The sequence below is a fragment of the Somniosus microcephalus genome, unplaced genomic scaffold (genome assembly GCF_052327205.1).
Source record: "Somniosus microcephalus isolate GS21.2 unplaced genomic scaffold, FLI_Smic_1.0 unresolved_chr1, whole genome shotgun sequence".
NCBI classification, from domain to species: Eukaryota; Metazoa; Chordata; class Chondrichthyes; order Squaliformes; family Somniosidae; genus Somniosus; species Somniosus microcephalus.
The window spans coordinates 162,872,124-162,883,961 of record NW_028225179.1 but is presented as its reverse complement, the minus strand read 5'-3'; the positions used below and the strand labels follow the sequence as shown (position 1 = coordinate 162,883,961).

Sequence of the window (11,838 nt, the reverse complement as noted above, 5' to 3'; positions counted from 1 at the left end):
GCAGCGGGAAGCTCCTCTGATCCCAGTTCTCGTCCTTCGCCTTGCAGGAGGATAAAGCAGAAGAAGATCTACGTGATCAGCACCCTGAAGCGGCCTGTGCCTCTGGAGCATCACCTGTACACCGGCAACAGCCAGAAGACGCAGAACGAGCTCTTCCTCCTGCTCGACGCCCAGGGAAACTTCCTCACCAAGGGGTGAGTGCTGTGTGCGCGCGCGGTGTGTGCGAGTGTACTGAGCTGTGTGCAGTGTGTGTGTGTTGGTGCGAGCGCACTGTGGTGAGTCGTGTGTGCGAGTGTACTGAGCTGTGTGCAGTGTTGGTGCGAGCACACTGTGGTGAGTCGTGTGTGTGGTGTGTGCGAGTGTACTGAGCTGTGTGCAGTGTTGGTGCGAGCGCACTGTGGTGAGTCGTGTGTGCGCTGTGTGCGAGTGTACTGAGCTGTGTGCAGTGTTGGTGCGAGCGCACTGTGGTGAGTCCTGTGTGTGGTGTGTGCGAGTGTACTGAGCTGTGTGCAGTGTTGGTGCGAGCGCACTGGTGAGTCGTGTGTGCGCTGTGTGCGAGTGTACTGAGCTGTGTGTGTGTTGGTGCGAGCGCACTGGTGAGTCCTGTGTGTGGTGTACTGAGTGTGTAAATATTCTGTGTGTGAGTGTGCACGTACCTGCCGGAGGCGTGACCTCGGAGGGTTGTAGGCAATGTTCCCGCTAATTTTTTTGTTTGGTGCACGGTCCATTGAAATTACAACAACAGCCTGTATTTATATAGCGCCTTTAATGTAGTAAAACGTCCCAAGGTGCTTCACAGGAGTATTAAAGGACAAAAAATTTGACACCGAGCCACATAAGGAGAAATTAGGGCACGTGACCAAAAGCTTGATCAAAGAGAATCATAGAAAGTTACAGCACGGAAGGAGGCCATTTCAGCCCATCGTGTCCTCGCCAGCCAACAAAGAGCTATCCAGCCTAATCCCACTTCCCAGCTCTTGGTCCGTAGCCCTGCAGGTTACAGCATCCCAAGTGCACATCCAAGTACTTTTTAAATGTGGTGAGGGTTCCTGCCTCTACCACCCTTTCAGGCAGTGAGTTCCAGACCCCCACAACCCTCTGGCTGAAGAAATTTCTCCTCATATCTCCTCTAAACCTTCCACCAATTACTTTAAATCTGAGCCGCCTGGTTTTTGACCCCTCTGCTAAGGGAAATAGGTCCTTTCTATCCACTTTATCTAGGCCCCTCATAATTTTATACACCTCAATAAGGTCTCCCCTCAGCCTCCTCTGTTCCAAGGAAAACAGACCCAGCCTATCCAGTCTTTCCTCATAGCTAAGATTCTCTACTCCCAGTAACATCCTTGTAAATCTCCTCTGTACCCTCTCTAGTGCAATCACATCTTTCCTGTAATGTGGTGACCAGAACTGCACGCAGTACTCTAGCTGAGGCCTAACTAGTGTTTTATACATTTGAAGCATAACCCCTCTGCTCTTGTATTCTATGCCTCAGCTAATAAAGGCAAGCATTCCGTATACCTTCTTAACCACCTTATCGACCTGGCCTGCTACCTTCAGGGATCTGTGGACATGCACTCCAAGGTCCCTTTGTTCCTCTACACTACTCAGTGTCCTACCATTTAATGTTATTCCCTTTCCTTGTTAGCCCTCCCCAAATGCATTACCTCGCACTTCTCCAGATTTAATTTCATTTGTCACTGTTCTGCCCACCTGACCAATTTATTGATATTTTCCTGCAGTCTACAACTTCCTTCTACAGTATCAACCGCACAGCTGATTTTAGTGTCATCTGCAAACTTCTTAATCATACCCCCTATATTCAAGTCAAGATCGTTGATGTATACCACAAAAATCAAGGGACCTAGTACAGGAAACTTTGTGCTATCCGGCACCGACGGGACCGCGCTGTTGCCGTTCCATCAAAACTGCCGGACAAACCAGCGCTAATGTTGAAACATACGGAGATTTTGAGCTCCGTATCTGGCAACAAACCCTGTTGCTTAGCAACAGCTTCTAAACAGTCGGCCGTACCTTGCAAGCGTCTCTGTAGCTTAGCAACAGCTTCAGCGAGACCTTGCAGAGCCTGACTGGTGGGGGAAAAAAAAGCAACGAAAAGAAAAAAAACCTTACGAAATGGCTCCTGATTTTTGCCGGTGGCTCGAGCATTCCGGACAGTTAACCTCCGGATAAACCAAAGTTTCCTGTACTGAGCCCTGCTGGAACCAGCCTTCCAGTCACAAAAACACCCATCAACCATTAGCCTCTGCTTCCTGTCTCCGAGCCAGTTTTGAATCCAACTTGACACTTTGCCTTGGAGCTCATTGGCTTTTAACTTCGTGACCAGTCTGCCATGTGGAACCTTATCAAAAGCCTTGCTAACGTCCATATAGACCACATCAAACGGATTACCCTCATCTACCCTCCTTGTTACCTCCTCAAAAAATTCAATCAAGTTTGGTTTTCATCAAGAGGTAGGTTGGAAGGAGAGGGAGCGAGGCGGAGAGGTTTAGGCAGGGAATTCCAGAGCTTGGGGCCTAGGAAACAGGAGGCACGGCCACCAATGGTTGAGCGATTTATAATCGGGTGTTCAAGAGGGCAGAACTAGAGGAACGCAGATATCTCAGCGGGGTGGGGGGGGGGGCGGTTTTGTAGGGCTGGAGGAGGTTACAGAGATAGGGAGGGTTGTAGGGCTGGAGGAGGTTACAGAGATGGGGAAGATTGTAGGGCCAGAGGAGGTTACAGAGATAGGGAGGGGTTGTAGGATTGGGGAAAGTGGGAGGTAGGGAGGGTTGTAGGGCTGACGGAAGTTACAGAGATATGGAGGGTTGTAGGGCTGGAGGAGGTTACAGAGATAGGGAGGGTTGTAGGGCTGGAGGAGGTTACAGAGATAGGGAGGGTTGTAGGGCTGAAGGAGGTTAGAGATAGGGAGGGTTGTAGGGCTGGCGAAGGTTACAGAGATAGGGAGGGTTGTAGTGCTGGGGGAGGTTAGAGATAGGGAGGGTTGTAGGGCTGGAGGAGGTTACAGAGATAGGGAGAGTTGTAGAGCTGGAGGAGGTTACAGAGATAGGGAGGGTTGTAGAGCTGGAGGAGGTTGCACAGATAGGGAGGGTTGTAGGGCTGGAGGAGGTTGCACAGATAGGGAGGGATGTAGGGCTGGAGGAGGTTACAGAGATAGGGAGGGTTGTAGGGCTGGAGGAGGTTGCACAGATAGGGAGGGATGTAGGGCTGGAGGAGGTTACAGAGATAGGGAGGGTTGTAGGGCTGGAGGAGGTCGCACAGATAGGGAGGGTTGTTGGGCTGGAGGAGGTTACAGAGATAGGGAGGGTTGTAGGGCTGGAGGAGGTTAGAGATAGGGAGGGTTGTAGTGCTGGGGGAGGTTACAGAGATGGGGAGGGTTGTAGGGCTGGAGGAGGTTACAGAGAAAGTGAGGGTTGTAGGGCTGGAGGAAGTTACAGAGATAGGGAGGGGTTTAGGGCTGGAGGAGGTTACAGAGATAGGGAGGGTTGTAGGGCTGGAGGAGGTTACAGAGATAGGGAGGGTTGTAGGTGGCGAGGCCGTGGAGAGATTTGCTCAGGAGGACTGTACGGAGACCAGTGACTCAGTACAGACCTATTGGGAGACACTGAACAACAGAAACTGACCGATGGCCGGCAGGTCATAGCGATCTATGGCTCCATCAGGCTATTTTCCCCCAAGTGGTGACCGATCTTTTAAAGACAAAATATTTCTGCAATTAGCCACTACTGCCAGAAACCTCCCGCCCGTCCCCTCCGCTCTGACGATGGGGCAAATGAATTCACTCCATTGTTGTCGATTCTATCACTCCTGTACTCGCTGGCCTACATTGGCTCTCAGTCGGTCAATGCCTCGAAATTCACATCCGAATAGCCTCACACCCCCCCCCCCCCCCTCCCCAACTCTGCCACCTCCTCCAGCCCTACAACCCTCCGAGATCTCTGCCCTCCTCCAATTCTGGCCTCTTGCGCATCTCTGATTTCCTCTTTAACTAAACTGTTTGTCATCTGTCCTAATATCTCCTTATGTGGCTCGGTGTCAAATGTTGATTGATAATCGCTCCTTTGAAGCACCCTGGGAACTTTTACTACGTTAAAGGCGCTCTATAAATGCGAATTGTTAAACTAGCCGGGTCACTTCAGTCATCTGAAGCTCATGGGTTCGAGTCCCACTCCAGAGACTTGAGCACAAAATCCATACTAACGCTCTGTGCATTACTGAGGGAGCGCTGCACTGTCAGAAGGGCAGGGCTGTGGGAGTGCCGCACTGTCGGAGGGGCAGTACTGAGGGAGCGCCGCACTGTCGGAGGGGCAGTACTGAGTGAGCGCCGCACTGTCGGAGGGGCAGGGCTTTGGGAGTGCCGCACTGTCGGAGGGGCAGTACTGAGGGAGCGCCGCACTGTCGGAGGGGCAGTACTGAGTGAGCGCCGCACTGTCGGAGGGGCAGGGCTGTGGGAGTGCCGCACTGTCGGAGGGGCAGTACTGAGGGAGCGCCGCACTGTCGGAGGGGCAGTGCTGAGGGCGCGCCGCACTGTCGGAGGGGCAGGGCTTTGGGAGTGCCGCACTGTCGGAGGGGCAGTACTGAGGGAGCGCTGCACTGTCGGAGGGGCAGTACTGAGTGAGCGCCGCACTGTCGGAGGGGCAGGGCTGTGGGAGTGCCGCACTGTCGGAGGGGCAGGGCTTTGGGAGTGCCGCACTGTCGGAGGGGCAGTACTGAGGGAGCGCCGCACTGTCGGAGGGGCAGTGCTGAGTGAGCGCCGCACTGTCGGAGGGGCAGGGCTGTGGGAGTGCCGCACTGTCGGAGGGGCAGGGCTGTGGGAGTGCCGCACTGTCGGAGGGGCAGTACTGAGGGAGCGCCGCACTGTCGGAGGGCAGTGCTGAGGGCGCGCTGCTCTGTCGGAGGTGACCTCTTTCGGATGTGGCGTTAAACCGAGGCCCCGTCTGCCCTCTCAGGTAGACAAACTATCTCACAGCCACTATTTTGAAGACGAACAGGGGAGTTCTCCCCGTGTCCTGGGGTTTATCCCTCAACCAACATCGCTAAAACAGATTATCTGGTCATTATCTCATTGTTGCTTGTGGGAGCTTGCTGTGCACAAATTGGCTGTCGCGTTTCCTACACTACAACAATTACTCTTTTTTTTCCAAAGTACTTAGTTAAAACGAAAGACTTGCATTTATATTGGGCCTTTCACTCTCAGGACGTCCCAAAGCGCTTTACAGCCAATGAAGTACTGTTGAAGTAGTCATTGTTGAAACGTGGCAGCCAGATTTGCGCACAGCAAGCTCCCACAAACAGCAATGTGATAATGACCAGATCAGCTGCTTTCGTGATGTTGATTGAGGGATAAATATTGGCCCAGGACACCGGGGAGAACTCATAGAAACATAGAAGATAGGAGTAGGCCATTCGGCCCTTCGAGCCTGCTCCGCCATTCAACGAGATCATGGCTGATCATCCAAACCCTAGCACCCGGTCCCTACACCGACAGCCATCCCACCCAAGCCCTATCCCCGTAACCCCACGTATTTAATCCCCCCTATCACTAAGGGCCAATTTTTTTATCATGGCCAATCAACCTAACCCGCACATCTTTGGACTGTGGGAGGAAACCGGAGCACCCGGAGGAAACCCACGCAAACACGGGGAGAATGTGCAAACTCCCCCCCTGCTCTTCTTCGAAATAGTGCCATGGGATCTTTTCCGTCCGCCTGAGAGAGCAGACGGGGGCCTCGGTTTAACGTCTCATCCGAAAGACGGCACCTCTGACAGTGCAGCCCTCCCTCAGTACTGCACTGGGAGTGTCAGCCTGGATTTTTCCGCTCCAGCCTCTGGAGCGGGACTTGAACCCACAACCTTCTGACTCTGAGGCGAGAGAGCGAGAGAGATAGTGCTGCCCACTGAGCCACTGGCTGACGAGGCAGGACAAACCGGTCGGGGCTTTCTGTGCGAATGATGCACCAGGTCTGGCTGCGCGCAATCTCTCAGCCATGGACAGGCCAATTGGCTGTAAAGTGCTGTGGGACGTCCTGAGCTCTTTTTCCTTTTTATCTTCACTTCTGCATCCTGGATACTCCCAGTGTTTCTCTCAACCAACTCATCCCTGCTGTTCGTGTCTTTTGCTCCTCGTCTTATCTCGCGTTCCAACACTCCGCTCCGTCTAATAATACGGGGATAACCATCGCTGCATAAACCAAAGTCTCTTCAGCCTCCCATATCCTGCTTCCTCAGCTATCCGGGCCTCTCATTGTTCAGTGGCGCCAGTGTGTCCCCTGTGCAGGCTCACGGTTTTACACTAACCCCGTCTCCCGTACGCTCGCGGTTTTACACTAACCACCCCTCCCGCACGCTCGTAGTTTTACACTAACCCCCTGTCCCCTGTGCAGGCTCACGGTTTTACACTAACCCCGTGTCCCCCGCACGCTCGCGGTTTTACACTAACCCCGTGTCTCCCGCACGCTCGCGGTTTTACACTAACCCCGTGTCTCCCGCACGCTCGCGGTTTTACACTAACCCCCGTGTCTCCCGCACGCTCGCGGTTTTACACTAACCCCGTGTCTCCCGCACGCTCGCGGTTTTACACTAACCCCGTGTCCCCCGCACGCTCGCGGTTTTACACTAACCCCGTGTCTCCCGCACGCTCGCGGTTTTACATTAACCCCGTGTCTCCCGCACGCTCGCTGTTTTTCACTAACCCCGTGTCCCCCGCACGCTCGCGGTTTTACACTAACCCCGTGTCCCCCCGCACGCTCGCGGTTTTACACTAACCCCCTGTCCCCCGCACGCTCGCGGTTTTACACTAACCCCCTGTCCCCCGCACGCTCGCGGTTTTACACTAACCCCCTGTCCCCCGCACGCTCGCGGTTTCACACTAACCCCCTGTCTCCCGCACGCTCGCGGTTTTACACTAACCCCCTGTCTCCCGCACGCTCGCGGTTTTACACTAACCCCGTGTCCCCCGCACGCTCGCGGTTTTACACTAACCCCGTGTCCCCCGCACGCTCGCGGTTTTACACTAACCCCGTGTCTCCCGCACGCTCGCGGTTTTACACTAACCCCGTGACCCCCGCACGCTCGCGGTTTTACACTAACCCCCGTGTCTCCCGCACGCTCACGGTTTTGCTCTTGTCTCCCTGATGTGCAGGTTCTATGCTGCAGTCGATGCCAAGAAGGAGCGAGCCAGCAAGCACTCCCAGTCCTTTGGTGCCAAGCAGCCAGTACATTACGGAGGCTCCAGTCAGGTGAGGCCTCCTCCTGTCGGGCAAGGAGTGCAGCATCAGAATTTTGCAAACGCTCGGCCAGCTCACCGTGTACCGGGGAGAGGGTGGGCCCGGGGACAAGGGGGCTGGGTCAGGGAGAGGGTGGGCCGGGGTCAAGGGGGCTGGATCAGGGAGAGGGTGGGCCGGGGACAAGGGGGGTGGGTCAGGGAGAGGGGCGGGGGCCCGGGGACAAGGAGGGTGGGTCAGGGAGAGGGGCGGGGGCCTGGGGACAAGGGGGGTGGGTTAGGGAGAGGGTCGGGGGCCCGGGGACAAGGGGGCTGGGTCAGGGAGAGGGGGGCCGGGGACAAGGGGGCTGGGTCAGGGAGAGGGGGGCCGGGGAGAGGGGGTGGGCCGGGGACAAGGGGGCTGGGTCAGGGAGAGGGGCGGGGGCCCGGGGACAAGGGGGCTGGGTCAGGGAGAGGGGCGGGGGCCCGGGGACAAGGGGGTGGGTCAGGGAGAGGGTCCGGGGTCCAGAAGGTCGAGAGCTTAGGGTAAAGTGGTAGATGGAGGCGGGGTGGGTGGTGGTGACAGAGCCTGGGAGGGGGGAGAGGGTGAGTTTGGGGTGAGGGGGGCTGGAGTGGGGGTGTTGGGAGGGGGAGTGGGTGAGTTTGGGGTGAGGGGGGCTGGAGTTGGGGAGTGGGGGTGTTGGGAAGGGGAGTGGGTGAGTTTGGGGTGAGGGGGGCTGGAGTTGGGGAGTGGGGGTGTTGTGAGGGGAAGTGGGTGAGTTTGGGGTGAGGAGGCTGGAGTGGGGGTGTTGGGAGGCAGGGGAGGGTGTGTTTGGGTGACGGGGGCTGGAGTGGGGATGTTGGGAGGTGGGTGAGGGTGTGTTTGGGTAAGGTCGGTGCTGGAGTGGGGGTGTTGGGAGCCCGAGGAGCGGGGAAGGGGTCTGGAGGTGGGAAGATCGGGGGTCGGGGGGTTGTTGGCTTGGAGCCGGGGAGCCAGAGAGGAGATCCATTGCCATACGTGGAAAAAAGTAAGACACCTGTTGTACAAACTGTGTCCAACAGCAACTGTGTGCGTCTAATATACAAACCCCTTTAACACTCGAGGAACAGCACCTCATCTTCCGATTAGGCACTTTACAGCCTTCCGGACTCGATATCAAGTTCAACAATTTCAGATCATAACCTCGGCCCCTATTGTATTTTTATATATTTTTTATCCACACTTCTGGTTTGTGCCTTTTCCTTTTCTCTCTCCCACATGGCAGCTGTCTCTCACTCTGCCAGCGCATTTCACACTTCATCTCGAGCCATCCTTTGTCTCTTTACCTGTCCTATTACCATCTCGTCTCACCTTGAGTATCTCTTAATGTCTCTTCACCTCTCCCTGACCTTCCCTTTTGTTCTTTCATCCCCTCCCCCATTTCCCAGCCCCCAAACTGGCCTTTTAATCTGTTTCATTTCCTGCTTTTTTTCTCAGATCTGACTAAGGGTTTCGACCTGAGACGTTAACTCTGTTTCTCTCTCCACGGATGTTTCCTGGCCTGCTGAGTTTTTCCAGCATTTTCTGTTATCTCCGACCAGCCTGTAGTGGGGTCCGAGGGAGGGAGGGTATGGATGCTCATCAGGAGACAGGAATAATGCGGGAGGGCGGGCAGCCAAACAGGAGAGCCACGTTCTCCCAGTGTAAAAGGGGCTTTTAAGCTGTGTGTCTTCAGCGAATACATGTTAGAAATGACATTGAGAAGCAGGTGGGTATCACCCGGGTCTGCCAGTCGCCAGTACTGTGTAATTAGACGCTCGGCTGTCTCTGCCAGTCTCTAACATGTTCGATCGGCACAGGATAAAAGCGTGTGGTTGTCCTTGATTGACATGCTGCGGAAGAAAGACAACCTCCCGATCGTGGCCTTCACCTTCTCCCGGAACCGGTGTGACGAGAACGCCAATATACTGACGACTGTCGACCTCACCAGCAGTGTGGAGAAGAGCGAGATCCACATCTTCTTCCAGAAGTGCATTTCCCGATTAAAGGGCACGGACCGCGAGTTACCGCAGGTAAAAACGTCTGAGAGGCGGGTGTGTGGTTTGAAATAAAAGCCCTGCGCAGTGAGGTGTGGATCCCTCCAGCTCAAACAGCAATAGCTCCCCGGAGCACTTCTATCACCAGTCAGCCATTAAGAGTCAAATATATTGTGACACACAAGATATTGCAATTGTGTGGGACAGGCTCGATGGCCCAGAGGGTCTTTACCTGTCGGCCATTGTTCCTATGTTTGTATGCTCGTAAATAAATTACAGGTAGTTACTTCATCGTGGTATCTTTAGTGCTGTGTGCACACGTGTTTGGGGTTCGGGACAGTGAGAAGGGGTCTGGTGTTTGGGGGTTCGGGGACAGTGAGAAGGGGTCTGGTGTTTGGGGGTTCGGGGACAGTGAGAAGGGGTCTGGTGTTTGGGGTTCGGGGACAGTGAGAAGGTCTGGTGTTTGGGGTTCGGGGACAGTGAGAAGGGGTCTGGTGTTTGGGGTTCGGGGACAGTGAGAAGGGGTCTGGTGTTTGGGGGTTCGGGGACAGTGAGAAGGGGTCTGGTGTTTGGGGGTTCGGGGACAGTGAGAAGGGGTCTGGTGTTTGGGGTTCGGGGACAGTGAGAAGGTCTGGTGTTTGGGGTTCGGGGACAGTGAGAAGGGGTCTGGTGTTTGGGGTTCGGGGACAGTGAGAAGGTCTGGTGTTTGGGGGTTCGGGGACAGTGAGAAGGTCTGGTGTTTGGGGTTCGGGGACAGTGAGAAGGGGTCTGGTGTTTGGGGTTCGGGGACAGTGAGAAGGTCTGGTGTTTGGGGGTTCGGGGACAGTGAGAAGGTCTGGTGTTTGGGGTTCGGGGACAGTGAGAAGGGGTCTGGTGTTTGGGGTTCGGGGACAGTGAGAAGGTCTGGTGTTTGGGGTTCGGGGACAGTGAGAAGGGGTCTGGTGTTTGGGGGTTCGGGGACAGTGAGAAGGGGTCTGGTGTTTGGGGGTTCGGGGACAGTGAGAAGGGGTCTGGTGTTTGGGGTTCGGGGACAGTGAGAAGGGGTCTGGTGTTTGGGGTTCGGGGACAGTGAGAAGGGGTCTGGTGTTTGGGGGTTTGGGTCAGTGAGATGGGGTTTGGGGGTTTGGGGGTTCGGGACAGTGAGAAGGGGTCTGGTGTTTGGGGTTCGGGACAGTGAGAAGGGGTCTGGTGTTTGGGGTTCGGGTCAGTGAGATGGGGTTTGGTCCGTGAAATGAATTGGGATGGATTGGGATACGCTGGATTGGGTTGGGATGGGTTGATTTGGAATGAATTAGGTATGATTGGGTTGGATTGGGTATCATTGGGATGGATTGGGATATATTGGGTTTGGATGGATTGGCTTGGATTGGGATGGATTAGGTATGATTTGGTTGGATTGGGATGTGTATTTGCTGTGAAGGCGCATACCTTTAGTACAGAAGATGGTGGTGCAGAAATGCTTTAGCCTAAATCACTTTATTCAGGTCTTCATTTCTTTGCTTGTTCCTGTTGGACGGTTAATGCTCATTGATATGGTTGTTGGACAGGTACTTCAGATGGTGGGGCTATTGAAGCGAGGGATTGGCGTTCATCACAGTGGGATCCTTCCAATCCTGAAGGAAGTTATTGAGATGCTGTTTACCAGGGGCCTGGTAAAGGTAAGAATCCATAGTGTGGATGGTCGGTCCCCTCTTCGTAGACACCTCCCGACCCTCTAACTCTTGGAAGGTAAGAATATGAATGGAGCAGAGGGATCTGCGATTACAGATACATAAATCACAAAGTAGCAGCGCAAGTTGATAAGGCCATGAAGAGTGCAAACTAAGTCCTGGGGTTGATTTCTAGAGGAATGTTAAATTTATATACAACCTTGGTTGGTCCACACTTGGAGCACTGTGCGCAGTTCTGGTCTCCATGTTACAGAAAGGATATAGAAGCGCTGGAGAAATTGCAGAAAATGATCAGAATCGAGAGGATGCAACTGTCAGGAAAGACTGAGCAGGCTGGGACTCTTATCCCCTGCAAGAGAAGACCCGATGGAGGTCTTTAACATTAGGAAGGGGTTCAGTTGGGTGGATGTGGAGAAACGGTTTCCGCTTGTGGGGGAGATCAGAACAAGGGGACTTAAATATAAGATTGTCCCATAGAAGATAGGAGCAGGAGTAGGCCATTCGGCCCCTCGAGCCTGCTCCGCCATTCAATGAGATCATGGCTGATCATCCAAATTCAGTACCCTGTCCCTGCTTTCTCTCCATATCCCTTGATCCCTTTAGCCTTAAGAAATATATCTAACTCCTTCTTGAATATATTTAACTAGCTGGGGGAGCCCGGCTTTGCCAGGGCTGTTTTGGGCCGGGCGGTTTAAATCGAGTCCCAGGCTTTGGGGCCTGTCTGTCCCTGTGTGAATCTGCTGCCGGGCAACATTTCTACCTTTTTTAATAGCTTCAAAGATGAAAGTGAAAGTACTTACATAACATTTACCAAAAATGTTTTATAATTTTTAAAAGAGATACTAACTTTTTCGAAGCTGGATTAGCAGAGTTTGAGCTGGAAGTAGTGAAGCAATGGCTGCCCGATGCCTGAGTTGAAAAGCATTAGTCCCG

At 54.2% G+C, this 11,838-nt stretch overlaps 1 protein-coding gene across 1 annotated transcript in view; it reads left to right on the top strand.

Moving 5' to 3' along the window:
- The window catches only part of LOC147096435 (superkiller complex protein 2-like), a 70,704-nt gene that overhangs the window by 40,072 nt on the left and 18,794 nt on the right, over positions 1-11,838 (top strand). Inside the window, 4 exon segments of the mRNA XM_085973821.1 lie at positions 48-194; positions 7,160-7,256; positions 9,059-9,271; positions 10,783-10,893. Coding sequence (XP_085829947.1) covers positions 48-194; positions 7,160-7,256; positions 9,059-9,271; positions 10,783-10,893 — 568 coding nt within the window.